The sequence below is a fragment of the Aquarana catesbeiana genome, linkage group LG06, assembly GCF_042186555.1.
Source record: "Aquarana catesbeiana isolate 2022-GZ linkage group LG06, ASM4218655v1, whole genome shotgun sequence".
In the NCBI taxonomy this organism is placed as follows: domain Eukaryota; kingdom Metazoa; phylum Chordata; class Amphibia; order Anura; family Ranidae; genus Aquarana; species Aquarana catesbeiana.
The window spans coordinates 386,483,207-386,498,378 of record NC_133329.1 but is presented as its reverse complement, the minus strand read 5'-3'; the positions used below and the strand labels follow the sequence as shown (position 1 = coordinate 386,498,378).

Below are 15,172 nucleotides of genomic sequence, written 5' to 3'. Positions count from 1 at the left end.
CAATAAGCACCAACAAGATGTTAGTTGTTTGTTTGCAGGTGTTTGATATGATAGAAATTAATAAAAAAAAAAAAAAAAAAAAAAAAAAAAAAGAATTCTAGGATAAGATATGCAAAGGCCTTTCATACACAAAACAGGTAAAGGAATGATAATAGACAATAATAACAAAGCAGTATGGAGAACAATAGCACCACAAATCACCTGTTATATTCATTAAGCCTCAGTCTTAAAGGATATATAGATCAAAAAAAAAAAAAAATGCTCAAAAAGGCTGTAAGCAATGTTGAAAAGCGCAGTAACTCATGGTAAATACTCTTTCAGTGAGACAACTTGAGTAAAACTGCATCCTATTGATCCCTATCAATTTCTGTACTTTGCACTGCTAAACAAGTAAAAGATGTATGGGTTTTTTTTTTTTTTAATAAATCAAGCTTACCTAGGTATGCTAGCGATGCTGCATCTGTCCCCCGGCGCCTCTAAGATTGAGTGAGAACTGAGCGATCTAACACAGCTAATCACTCGGTTTTCTCAGCTCTCTGCTATGGTCCCCCCTCCTCCGCGCACTCACTGGAGCACTAGGCTGTGGAGGGGGGAGGGAGCGGCCGGCTCAGGGGCTCGATGAGAGGCTGAGCCGGGTGCCAGTCCAGGCATGTGGGCGGACCCAGACACCATTGTCGCGATGTTGCCTGAGCCTGGACCGGCTCTGATGTCAGCAGACAGCGGATTTCAGCCTGCTGTCAGCTGAAAATGGGTCACAGAAGTGCAGAACGAACTGCACTCCTGTGATCCACAGGAGAAGTACAGCCAAATGAGCTTTGGCTGTAGTTCTCCTTTAAGCACAGTGGTGTTACTGCTCTAAATACTGTAGTCAGAACTTAAATGAATACCATCAACAGTACACCAATGATCTCAAGGTCAACAATTTATTCAGCTTCTAACCAATTCTTTTTATTTTAAGTGCACCTTGTAACTGCAGGCACTGTGGAGTAATTTATAACCAAACATCACAACAGAGACCATCTCACACAGGCGCATTAAGGGCATACAAAAGACATTTCTATCCTAAAGATAGAATAACTGTGCACAGCTATATGCCGGTACTCACGTACACAAGCATATAATATACAGGAGAATACCCTTGTTATGCCCCCTTCCCTACTGCAAGGGTTAAACGCTTGTTAAGTCTAGACGTAGAGGATTAAGTGCTCTGGCACTCTTCTCTCAGACGCTCCGGGTTGTGGGTGGCCATCACCATCCTTATGTACAATGCAGGACTATTGGTCTTGAATTGTATATGACGACATCAGCATGCTACCACCGGCTAGAGCCCCTTAGCACAGAGGCTTCGTGGAACTGATCACACGGTGTGAAAGAAGCCTTCCATATTCTTCCATACCTAGGCTTAAAGGCCTATTCTACCTTTCTGGCATTTCACGTTACACCCAAATTTATGGTTTATTATTAAATACATTGCCATTCCACAGCTCCCCGCTTCAAACCGATCGCCCTTAAAAAGGACTTTGTATTAAGGCTAACATCCAAGAGGATGAGATGAATGCATGAGGTTGTTATTATTTGACCAGTAGGACTCCTGAGGCTATTCACTGTCCCTACACCTGGCCAGTATGGTTCTTAAAAAGGGAAAGCTGTGGACATCCTGTGTAATCAAGCTCAACTCTGAGCCTGGGACAGAATTTAGCATTTGTGACCTTTGATACAAGATTCTCTCCACAAAGATCATGCCTGGGGACCCAAGGGTGGGTGGGTTCCATTACTGGACTAGAGGCCCTGATGTGTAAAAAAAAATCTTAGTGAGAATGATTGTGAGTTAGACTAGACTAAAGAAGACCTCATTCCTCCCCCTGTTCCACCAAATGGAAAATACATAAACCAAATAGGACTTAGTCAATGATATTAATGAGGATCTCCTTGGAAAAAAAAAAAACCCAACATCTAATTATGCTGGAGACAGTTCAGCAATTTCAATCCATCAGCTCATTATAACTCACAGCAGAGCTAAGCCTTGTCTGAAAGCCCTCATCTGACTTCAGCTGCACAGAGGACTAGTTCCGATAGATGCCTACTTGACTCTTGCGGTCACCCTGTTAGAACACAATAGCTCAGCGGGGGAGGTCACTGTACTAACATCAGATTATTCATACAGGATCTCCTCCCGAGCTCTTCAGTTTTTTTTTTCCATTCAGCCTGCTGTGTTGGCCGAAGAAAAACAGGCACCTTGTCAGAACACAACAGCTCAGCAGGGGAATATCGCAGTACTAACGTTAGAGCGGTTGTTTTTTTCCCCTTCAACCCAGCGGGGTTGAAAAGAAAAAAAAAAAAAAAAACTATTAGTGTGTACCAGGCTTAAGTCTGACTCATCTCTTAAGGGGTGAGACTTTACAAAGCCTACAGCTCTCCCGAGGAAAATAACTTAATGAGCTGTGGTAGCGAAGGGTTGCAAGTCACCTTACAGATTTGTAATCAAGTGAAAAGACTATAAAAAGGACTCAATTTCTGAGGAAACATTTGAAATTAATCAAAATTACCTTTACCGTATTTTTTTTTTTAAAGTTAAGGACAAAGTTAACAGGTTCTCCCTAGAGCCCGCTTCCTCTGCTACACTCTACCATGTGTTCTCCTGCAGCCCCTTTCGTTTGCCAAAGCTCCTGAAAATATCTGTTACTTCCAGGTATAGGGCAGAATATGACCTTCACCAATTAATCCAGCTAGGACCTTGGCAGCAAAACAACCTCAATCAACAGTGTAAAGTTCTACCAAGTGAAATCAGTTTAAGATAAGGAAATAAAAATACACCCCCTCGATTTTCCATACAGACGATTAGACATGTTTGGTTTCCCACACTGATCAACAAGCTCTGCACCCCTGAATCCTCTCTGCAAAACCTCTCAAAAGCACAACGTGACCATTCGATAAATAGAATATCTCCAAAATGAGTGTCCAAGAATCTAAAAGGGCTTTGATAAAATCTATTAAAAATATACACCTAATAATCTATTAAAAATATGTTGAAGACACTGGCAGGGAGCTTGTTGGAGTTTTACTAGGACTTCTCCCTGGAGAATCCAATTTTCTTTACAATGATGAACATGATTTGTTTTATTAAATTACTTTGGCATAAGCAATCAATCTATCCTGCCATAAACAATACCATAATTCTATTTTCTTGCAATCACAATAAAAACAGATGCAACTAAATCCTATTAAAGGGGTATTCCACTTTAAGAGGACTACTGAGGGTGCTGCAATGGAGCACGGTTAAAAAAAAGGGGGGGGGGGTCCACTTACTACTTCAAGTGGAGAAGCCCTTTTAAAACAGATCTCAATCATTCAATCCACAACAGCAAAGAGGGAAAGAGGATCATTAAAAGGCCTTTGCACAGAATGTGATTTTGTAAGAGTATAATGTAATATAAATATAATTGCGTGCTATGCAAGCCCTTGCAACGTATAGCGCCTTTTTTGAATTCTCCTATTGCTAAAGAGCCCGCCACAAAACCACAAATAAAGGCATGTTCAAGGCAAGCGCACACAAAAAAATAAAATAAAAAAAAAAAATAAAAAAAAAAAACTCAATACACCATAAAATATAAACAAAAACAAAATGCCATGGCAGCCGATTGCCTTTGCACACACCGCTGATACCTGTTTTGGAAAGCCTGCCTGTGCTTTTGCTGCTTCCAGAGCTATCCCCTCGTGTCAAAACCGAAATCCCACTGAAGCTGCTAGCTTTGGTGACAGCGGGCCTCAGGTTTCTGATGGAGCTGTCAGAGTCGGTACTGCTCCACGGCCGCGGCTCATTGTACTTCAGGTCATTCTCAGTACTGCTGTAGAGGCTGTTTCCTGATCTACCTGAAGCGTCTTTATTGATCCTGAAATTTACACAACTGGACTGTAAAGATATATGGAAAAAAGAGATCGCAAGGAACAAGAAAGCGCAACACACATGCAGAGGACGAGGACGTTAAATGAGCCAATACCTAAATATCTGGCGTCTTTGCTGGGTAATATTAGACTCTTCCTCTTGAATTCTGTTGGGCGTTTCAACAAAACAGTTAATAGCTGGCAAGCAAACGTGCAAGAGAGTCATAATAGGACAATGTTCACACACACAATGCCACTTACCTCTTATCGGTGAGGTAATTCTCCTGAGAACATAATGACTGATGGAAGGGTTTAAAGAAAGGAAGAAGAATTACTCAAGATGTAATTGACGGCTGCACACTAGGAAGGGTAAACAATTCATTTAGATCAATTTTAATGAATAATTTAATAGGGGCTGCAGATACAGTAAACAATTTAGACTGTATTTAGAATTAGAGAAACCTCAGCATATGACAGATAGAACTAAACTACGATGTACTAGAAAAAAAAAAAAAGCAAATTTACTACAAAGGTCTCCCACAGGTACCTACTAGTTTGAACTGGTTCAAAGCTTTAATGTACTATTGGTAAAACAAGCAATTTAAAATGTATATGGACTCGGACGGTGTTCCGGGGTTTTTAACAAGGCTGCCCATGAAAGTGTTAGGCTGCTTTCACACTAAAGAACTTTAAAAATGTACTATGCATTTTAATAAAATATATTGCATGTTTTAAATGCGTTGCATTACAGCCCATCTGTGAGAATCGCTGGTTGTTAAGGACGCCGTCGGGTGCCAGCCCCTTAACAACCAGCTATTCATTGGTCGTTAGGGAACAGACGGGTGGCTGTTAAGGAGCCAGAACCCTTCATTGTGTTTAACCAGCGAGAAGGCCTCCCCCTCAGTGGTCAGCAAGAGCAATGCTATCACTGGAGGGGAGGAGGAGATGCAGAGCAGCGGGCGGGTCAGCCTGGAGAAACAGCTGTGAGGGGAGGAGAGAGAACAGATTGACCCAAGCCGTTTCTAAAAAAAAAAAAAAAAAAAAAAAAAAAAAAAAAAAAAAGGTGGTGGAAATCAGATTTAACTACAGTGCTAATCACCACTTGTGGCTACATAATAGGCCCACATCTGAATTAAAGAAAACCTTTCATGAGAAAGATGCTAGAAAGTATTAAATAGATAAAGATGACATTGATTGTAGCACTGAAGAGAAAAACTAACAACCCACATAAAAACATATCAACAGTGTTATTAATAAATACATGTGATAAATATTAATCTCTTAAAAACATCTTGTCAAGTATACACATACTAGACCTTTAGACTAGTTTTTGTGTCTAAACACCCAAGGATCGCGTCGACTTGGGGTGTTTAGGCACAAAGTTGGTCTCAAGGTCTACTGTAAGTACTTTTATAGACTGACCCTTGTTGATGTTCGATGTATATACTTTTAAAAAAATGTTTTTAAGCTAAATATTTATACACTTAAAGATTAACAAAAAAAAAAACCCCAAAAAACAGAGCATTTAAAACATGTTGAAAATAGGCCATCCATTACAAAATACAATAGGGCAGTGATGGCGAACCTTGGCACCCCAGATGTTTTGGAACTACATTTCCCGTGACACTCCTGCACTCTACAGTGTAGTTGAGCATCATGGGAAATGTATTTCCAAAACATCTGGGGTGCCGAGATTCACCATCACTACAATAGGGGTTAACCAACCCACAACCCTCTGCATTATATCTTTCAGGGTCTCCTATGAGAACTTAATTTACAAGCATAATGTTTTGGATACCAGGGCCAGAGGGTACAGTAAGTGGTAAACACCAGCTAAAAAGCTGAAACCAAAGAACTAATTAAAGTGGTTGTAAAGGCTGAAGGGTTTTATACCTTCATGCACTAAAGTAAAAAAATCTCAGTGTGCACCCCCCCCCCCACACACACACACACACACGTAAAGGGATTGTAAAGGAAGGTCATCTTAATGCACTCTATGCATTAGGATAAAAAAAGCCTTCTGTTTGCAGCAGCTCCCCCTAATACTTACCCAACTTTCCCTCTGTCCAGCGATGTCCACGAGTGTCTTAGCTGTCTGAGATTCTCCCTCCTGATTGGCTGAGATGTGCCATTGGCGGCCGCTGCTGTCAATCAAAGACCGCTAGCCAATCAGGGGAGATAGGGGCCGGGGCTCCATGTCTGAATGGATGGAGAGCTGTGTGACTCAGTTCGGGTGCCCCCCCATAGCAAGCAGCTTGCTGTGGGGGCACTGAACAGGAGGGAGGGGCCAGGATCACATAAGAGGGACCAGAGAAGAGGAGGATCCGGGCTGCTCTGTGCAAATCCCATGCATCAGAGCAGGCAAGTATAACATGTTTGTTATTTTTATAGGAAACAAGACTTTACAATCACTTTAACTAAGCCTGATCTTAAACCAGCAATGTGCACGAGAGCCGAGGCTCTATTGGGCCTTTGCCTCCTTTTTGGCTGAGAAACAGCAGGGGAAGCCATTGGATCCCGCTGCTGTCAATCACAGCCAGTGAGGAGTGAGCAGGGGGCGAGGTTGAACCGTGCTCGATATCTTAGGACATAGAGAGCGGCTCCAGAGTAAGCATCCACAAGTGCCCCCACAGCAAGAGGCTTGCTATGGGGCACTCAGCAAAGGGGAGGTGCCCAGAGCAGGTAAGTATAATAGGTTGTTTTTTTGGGGTTTTTTTTTTACATTTTTTTTTCTTTACAAGCGCTTTAAGTCTCCTAGAGCCACAAATGGCAAAAGATTTTTTATGAGATATGGATTTTTATTAGATGTATTTCGTCAGTGCTACATACAAACTCCTTTATCTATGCAATACTTTTTCTACGCCAGGAGTTAGCAAAGTATTAAAGTATATGTAAAGCTTGAACGTTTTTTCCCCTCATCTTGGATGGAGTTTGGGATGGTTAAAACTCGTCAGGTTATTTTTGGCATCTGTAGTTCGAGGAGATTTACTTCCTGTCCTGTATGCACTTGTCATCTTGTTCCGATGACAACTCAATGATAGATTTTTTTTTTTTTCCTTACTTCAGTCAGATAGTACATATTGTTTAGCCTTGCACAGCCAAAGCACCTTTTCACTTGAATTGGACTTAAACCTTAAACAAAAGCCCCTATCAATTTATTCTCCATGTTAAATATTAAAAATCACAGAAAATGTTCTGCCTACTTCCTGCGCAAATATTCTCTCACGAGCTCGCTGGTACTCTTCCTCCCGTTCTTCGATCGATTTGCTTCTTCTGTCCTCTTTTAATCTCATCCTCATCTGTACAAAAAAGGGAAATTAGACAATTAAAACAATTTATCTAATCTTTAAGCAAGTGGCAGCACAAATATTTAAATCCCGACCTGATTATCATCTTTGTCTAAACTGGAGTTATCCCTCTTGAGAATGTAACGCTTCTGGAAATCTACGCTTTTTTCATCCTTGATATGTTCCTCGAATTTCTGATCAGGGCTGAAAGACAAATAAAGAAACAAATAGCTGACTCTGTACTAGATGCCGCCATATGCATGCGAACATAAAACTAATGGAGAGGACAGCAATGACAAGCATCAGCCCTAGAATGAGATTTGTAGTGCTGGATGGATAGTAATTTAAGTGTTACTAAACCCAGGACCTGCATTCACTATATCTGGTCTCCCACAGTACACAGAACATGGAAGCCATTTTAGCAAATAAAAACTGCTAAATACCTTTTCGCAATCAGCAGTATAGAGCAATCTTGTGACTTCGATCAGTGCACTGGTTAAAGCTTGTAGGAGGAGTTTTCTGACTTTCCACTGAGACTGCAAGATCCCTGACCTTCTGTCTGGACAGTGCCGATTGGCTCTGTGCTGATCACATGCACTCTCCCAAGAGGAAAAAAAATCTCTCTAACAATACACACCAAACTGAGCATGTGCAGCCTGACGCAATACATTCTGTTTTATCGGGAAATTATTAGGGGGCAGCCTTTTTACACAATGCAGAGCATTAACCCCTTTAGGTTCCACAGTGAGTATAACAAGCATGCTAAATTGCATATAAAGACAGATTTTTCTGTAGTGGGTTTAGTAACACTTTAAGGTTGAGTTGTTTGGTTGTGCACCCAATTGGGGATTTATTAGTGTGCAGGGGGGTAATGTGTGCGGATCATGCCAAGGTCCTAGGCTGCTGATCTCCTGATATAATTGTGGGGATGCTGTTGGTAAGGTGTGCCTAGTATATTGTAGTTGCACTGTAAAAACAGATCTCACCAATGGCTTTACGGAGTGAATACAATGACTATTATCTACATGTGTTAACTCCCCCCCCCCCCCCCCCCCCGAAGGAGGAGACCAAATCCCTTGAAACACATTAGCTGTATACCACTTTCCTACGCAAAGACCTTAAACAAATCACAGATGTAGATGACCATCGGTACTAAGCACACATTATAAAAAACAAAAAATAGAAAATTAAAGACCTACTTCTTGGTTCAGCTTTAGGGCTACTCGCTCACTATACATTGCATGAGTTCTGTGAGAACGTAGGCTATGATATAAGGGCGCCTGTGCAGGAGCACTCCTCATCCAGGCTGTGTCCGTCCATAGATGCACACAGCGTGGCTTAGCCACGCCCCTCGCTCCCTCCTAACAGGATTTGACTGACAGCAGCAGGAGCCTATAGCTCCCGCTTTTCTCAGTGTATACTGTGAATCCAGTAAAGGATTAGCGCTGCTGCAGCCAGGGACAGCGCTGAATCATGAGGAAAGACAGTTAAGTATTAAGGGAGGAGAGGGACAGAAAAGGCAATGGGACATTTTTTACCTTAATGCAATTGACTTGAGGTGACAGCTTAAAGTGTCATTAGCTGTTGAATGGTTAGTAGACCTCACCATTACCCAGCTACAGCCAAGGCATAAGGGGCAGAAGCCTGCCAAGCTGATCCAACCATTTGCAAGCCTCAGTTCAATAATATTGCAGGTTAGAAATTAAATGCAAACCCCACTCATCTCCTACACTGAACCTCTGTCTTTATAATAAAACCCTCCTGTGATTGGCTGCCCACGCCAAGCTGGCGCACTCTTCTATGACTCACATTCTTGTATTGCTCGTTTTATTCACAATTACAGATTTTCCACTCTGATCGACGTTATGATCAAGGCCAAAATACGCAGCGACTCTGTGCAGAAGCATCCTGTGATACGAGGTCATCGGCGGGAACTTCTTACGTTGCATTCTGAAACGGGAAACAATGCTACATGCAGAAAAACAAATTGTACTAATTTCCATTAAAAAAAAACATAAAAAAAACACAGCTGTGTAGTCAACTGGAGAAACCAATCTAAAAATTGCTTAGGAGCAGGAATCTGAGTTTCCGATTGGTTGCTGTGTGTTGCAATATAGTGCTCTGTGCATAGTTTATTCTATAAATGTACAAGGAACAAGAACTATATATAAAAAAGGCATATAAACTTACTCATTGGTTGCGATGAAATCTAATATATCCTGTTCCAATTTCAGCAGCATCATTCTATCCCTAGAAGAAAAAAAAAAATAAACGTTATTGTAGGGAGTACATTTTAGAATACATTAAAGCTGATCTCCATTCAAAGTATTCAGATCCCCCCCCACTTTATTCAAGGTTGTGTTGCAGCCTGATACTACAGTGGTTTAAACCAATTTTTTTTTTCTTATTAATCTACACTCAATACCCAATAATGACAAAGTTAAAACAGAATTTTAGAAATGTATGAAAAATGAAAAACTGAAATATCACTTTGGCATAAGTATTTAGACCCTTTGCAACAACACTTAAAATTTAGCTCAGGTGCCTCCCATTTCTCTTGAGTGTTGCTGAGAGGTTTCCACACCTTGACTGGAGTCCACCTGCTGTCAATTAAAATTGATTGGACATGATTTGGAAAAGCACACCCATCTCTATAAAAGGCCTCACAGCTGACAATGTATACTGTATCAGAGCAAAAGCCATAAAAAAAAAAAAAAAAAAAAAAAAAAAAAAAAGTCAAAAAAGGAACTGCCGGCAGAGCTCAAAAACAGGATTATTGTAAGGCACAATTCTGGGGAAGGCTACAAAAAATGTCTGCTGCACTGAAGGTCCCCAAGAGCATTGTGGCCTCCATAATTCTCAAAATGAAAGGCATTTGGCACAGCCAAGACTCTTCCAAGAGGCAGTCGCCCAGGCCAAACTTAGCAAATGGGAGAAAAAAGCCTTAGTAAGAGGTGACCAAAAACCCAAGAGCTCCAGAGATCCTGTGTGGAGATAGGACAAATTTCCAGAAGGACAACCATCAGTGCAGCCCTCCACCGATCTGGGTTGTAAGGCAGAGTGGTTAGACGAAAGCCTTTACTTAGGGCAACACACAAGAGCCCACTTGGAGTTCGCAAAAAAGCACCTGAAGGACAGACTGTGGAGAACAAGTTTCTTTGGTCTGATGAAGTCAAGAATGAACGGTTTGGCCTCATTTCTAAATGTTATGCCCGGAGGAAACCAGGCACCGCTCATCACCTGCCCAAGGCTATTCCAACAGTGAAGCATGGTGGTGGCAGAATCATGCTGTGGGGGAGTTTTTTTTTTTAGCAAGGACTGGAAGACTGGTCAGGGTTGAGGGAGTGAATGAATGGAGAAAAAAAAAAAACAGATATCCTCACTGAAACAGCACTCAGGACCTCAGACTGCTCCAAAAGTTTACCTTCCAAAATGAAAATGATCCTAAGCACACAGCGAAGACAACACAGGAGTGGCTTAGAGACAACTCTAAATGTCCTAGCGTGGCCCTGCCAAAGCCCTGACTTGAACATGTCTGGAGAGGCCTGAAAATGGCTGTCCACCAACGGTCCCCAACCAACCTGACTGAGCTTGAGAGGATTTGCAAAGAATGGCAGAAAGTCCTCCAATCCAGGTGTGCAAAGCTTGTCAAGTCATACCCAAAAAGACTTGAGGTTGTAATTTGTTTCAACAAAGTGCTGAGTAATGGGTCTGAATACCCAAGCATGTGATATTTTAGTATTTTATTTTTAATAAATTCACAGATATTTCTAAAATGCTGTTTTCACTTTGTCATTATGGGGTACAGAGTGTAGATTAATGAGAAGAAAAAAAAAGGAATATAAACAACTGTAGTATTAGGCTGTAACATAACAAAATTGAAAAAAAAAAAAAAAAAAAAAGGAAGCGGGTTTGAATGGTTTATGAATGCACTGTATATGTCTGTGCAAACCCAGATATTATCTTGTAAAAGTGCATAGGAAAAGACCCTAAAAATAGTGAACTTATGTACCCCCCCAGTACAATGGGACTTTATGGGCGAACAAAACAATTACATTTAAGTAAAAAATCTTATTTATTTAGAAAAAACATAAAAACAAGATATACTAGACATAAATCTCTACAAAAGTGCTTATGCAATGAATTTTCCTTCATATGATTGTTGTATACTTCCATCTATAGACACATGTTTCTCTGGAAGCCTAACATGTTTCAGGACGGTGTCCCTTCTTCAGAGGCGTATTGCAGAGAGAAATATTATATATGTGGAAGATACATTCAGTGAGGTAGTCCTTAAGACTGAAAATACAGTGCATAAGATGTGCACACCTGCAAACTTTTATGTTAAATAAAAGGGAGAAATACTTTTGATAAAATAGCAGTGGCCATCAATTAGCCAACTAGCAGATGTGATGGTTGTTCCCTGGCTTCAGAAATAGCTCCGCAAAGCCCCCCAAATCAAAGGATGACTCTGCTGGATCCCCAGAATGACTAGTTCAAGTTTTGGATGTAACAGACAGGCGGCTGGAGCGTAGTAAGCCTTGGTGGATGGGCTAACACGCTTGGGATGTTGGCAACATATTGAAGGCAATATAGTTGACCTTCGGTGGTTCACTTTATTATATACATATCTTGTAAAAGTGGAAGGGATATCATCGCTGTGTTGTACATAGTCTGTGCAGACAGCAGAGTTGTGGGTGGTGCCCAGCAGGCTCCACCCATGACGGGTTTGTCTGCAGAAAACTACAGGAGGGGGAGTGGGTGGAGAGCAGACCAGTCACCCTGATCATGTAAAGAGCAGCAGTGTCCGGTCTTTATTACAGGAAGCTCCTGCACAGAGGTAAAGTCTCACATTGGATTATTGCACAGATTTGGAAGAAATAAACAAAGCACACAAGGATTCAAGAATATACATGATGAATGTATTTAGACTATTTACTGATCCCGGAGTTCAGCTTTAAATACATTATGCCAGTCTACTATCTTTAACCCCTCCCCGCGCTATAGATGAAAGACGGCTACAGTGAGGGCCTTAATTGCTAAGAGAGCGGCCATGTACATCCACCCGGGATCGAGCAGCCTGCGGGCGCGCTCCGTGATCAGCGCGTCAAGGAGACTAGGCTGATCATAGACCAGAGTAAGGTACCCATTCCAACCCCTTACCACGTGGACAGCTGATCACGTGATGTAAACAGAGCTGGTAATCGGCTAGTTTTTAGAAGAAAAAAAAAAACTGCTACAGTCAGAAGGACATCGGTCCCTCACACAGAGAGCCACTGTCACCTGATCTGTGCCCACCAGTGCAGTATATCAGTGCCCATCAATGAAGAGAAAGAAAAAAACAAAATATATATATATATATATATATATATATATATATATATATATATATATATATATATATATATATATATATATATATATATATATATATATATATATATATATATATATATATATATATATTATATATATATATATATATATATATATACATACATACACATACACACGTTTGTTTAGCAAAAAATAAAAACCCCGGTAGTGAATAAATATCACCAAAAGAAAGCTCTATTTGTGTTTGGGTACAATGTTGCATGATGGCGCAATTGTCAAAGTGTGACAGCGCTGAAAATTAGTCTGGGCAGGAAGGGAGTTTAAGTGACCAGTAGGCACGTGGTTAAAGCAGAACTGCACCCAAAAGTAACCCAATAAAAGATAGAACAAAATCACCTTTTGCTGTAATATTCTCCTTTAATCCAGAGCGTTCTGCTGCAGCATGTTTTTTTTTTTTTTTTTTTTTATAGACTGGATGTCAGTCCATTGGCTAGCAAATTCAACCCACTTTGTCTGGGCCCAGGTCACCCTGGACTCCGCTTAGCCCAGCAAAATTTTTATTTTTAGATTTTTGGCTGGAAATCTGCTTCGAAGTTCCAGCATTGGCTGGAGTTTCATTTTAAGAATGCAGTTGACAAAACCTAAGAAGATTTCTATTACTTTGATTTTGTTCAATAGTTTAATAAAAAACAAAAAAAGTAAAAAAATACATTAAAAAAACCCAGCATATTTGCTGCAGAAGCCATCCCAATGTTCCGCTTGCCTTCTCACTTGCTAATTCAATCCTAATCACCATTTAAATTAATATTAATTAGTTTGGTTAATGGCAGAGCAAGAACATCAATTATGAAAATCGTTCAGAGAGGCCACTTCCTGCACGGATGAAATGCCTATCTGCCCCCAGCCTCTGTGTTACATCCAAGGGCTGATGGAGGGGGGGACTAGGGGGACGCCATCTGTGTCCGCTGATATATTTGTATGTTAAACGTGATAGTTAATGTCAGGGCAAAATAAAAAAAAATAAACATATGCACTGTGTCTGCAATACAAGCATAATTTTCCTTTTTTTTTTCTCCATTTAAAGGCCCTTTAGAAAAATGGCTTTTCTGTTGTGGGCTGACAACAGGGCTTAGGACCGAGTGGTGTCTTTTGCTAAAATAATTTTTTTCTCTGTAGCCAGATATGTAATGACCTGTATATGCATTGGTCAAAGTATTATACCCATGTCTTGACGTCATCTTGTTTTCTTCTGCTATGTGCTTCTATGTAATGTCATATAAAATTTAAAAAAAGATGACAAAGCATGTGAAAATTTGCATTTATTGGAGAGATGTACATTAATTTGCCCAGACAGACTTTAAAATCTCCAGTCTAGCAATTTAGGACTGTAAGCCCCGGTTCGCGTTGATGCTACCTGAAAATCAGCAAAAGTAGTGCAGGAACTACTTTTGCAAAATCGGTGTCGTACCAACCGGAACAGTGCCAAGAGACCCAACATGACAAATCACTCCAATGTGAACCTAAGCTAAAGAAAAGAAGGTAATACCAGAGGCTAGTTTCTGACAGAGTATAGCAGGTGGCAAATTGTAGTACCAACACAGGATTAAGAAAACATGCCCGTCACAAATGTTTTAAATAGCTCGAACAGCATTACTATCTGCCTTGTCGTGCTCCCTCTCTTTTATTGTCACAAATCAGGCCAAAACTTTTTCTAATGGGTAAAAATGACATCCATTCTGAGGACTCGGCAAGCAACAAAGACCGAAGAAAAACCCAAGTGGGTGATCATGACCTGATTCAGTCAGGTGAAAGGAAATTATATATGATTGGTCTCCAATATCCTCTATCCAGGCAAAAGGATATTGTCCATGACTGGTCTCCAATCTCCTCTATCCAAGTGAAAGAATATACGACTGGTCTATCTCCTCTATCCAGGGGAAAGGATATTGTCCATGACTGGTCTCCAATCTCCTCTTTCTAGAGCTTCAATCTGCTTCTATTAGACTTCTGTGATTGCACAACTGCAACATTGTGCATGAACAAACACAGATGACTATACTCAATAACAGAAGTGACCGACTGTGGAAGCCTGCAAACAGCTGAGTGAGGACTAAATTTTTCGTTGCCGTTGCTAAATATTACACCAAAATCTGTATAGTTTGGGCTTGAAGCCATCTCACTTTAATTTTTTGCCCAAGTGTCCCTTGCTTTAGTTTTATTGTACAACAGAAATAGGTCTAATTGAAGCAGAACTTTAATTAGCTTTACTTTAATTAGACCTGCATATAGCCCATCTAAATATCCATTAAGAAATCATTAAAATGCTTTTTTTTTTTTAAAGCAGCTAATATGGATTACCCAAATTATATCTTTGGGTCATCTTCCCATAATCCCCTAAAAAGCAGACTCAGGGGCTTATCTGGCTTTACTGACTTACAAAATCCCGACAGTCCAATATGTTCTCTGGTACTGGTAGCGGGAGGAGGAGATCTTTAAGAGTGGCTTACAGAGAGGGAGAAAGCTGAAGACCAGAATCAGGGACAAGACAAAGGAACTGCAAAAAAAAAAAACACACACACACACACACACACACACACACGAGGGTACAAACGCCTAGTCCATTACCACCATACAACTTCATTGAATACTAAAAAACAATTGCATAC

The 15,172-nt window shown here is 40.6% G+C and overlaps 1 protein-coding gene across 9 annotated transcripts in view; it reads right to left on the bottom strand.

The window, feature by feature from the left end:
* R3HDM1 (R3H domain containing 1) overlaps window positions 1-15,172 on the bottom strand; it is a 221,923-nt gene that overhangs the window by 54,562 nt on the left and 152,189 nt on the right. For all 9 annotated transcript variants that reach the window (XM_073634292.1, XM_073634298.1, XM_073634291.1 and 6 more), the window contains 7 exons: window positions 9,360-9,419; window positions 8,979-9,119; window positions 7,265-7,373; window positions 7,086-7,181; window positions 4,144-4,181; window positions 3,999-4,049; window positions 3,664-3,890 (listed from right to left, as the gene is read on the bottom strand). In XM_073634292.1, the coding sequence (XP_073490393.1) occupies window positions 3,664-3,890; window positions 3,999-4,049; window positions 4,144-4,181; window positions 7,086-7,181; window positions 7,265-7,373; window positions 8,979-9,119; window positions 9,360-9,419 (722 nt within the window). The remainder of the gene's footprint in view (window positions 1-3,663; window positions 3,891-3,998; window positions 4,050-4,143; window positions 4,182-7,085; window positions 7,182-7,264; window positions 7,374-8,978; window positions 9,120-9,359; window positions 9,420-15,172) is intronic.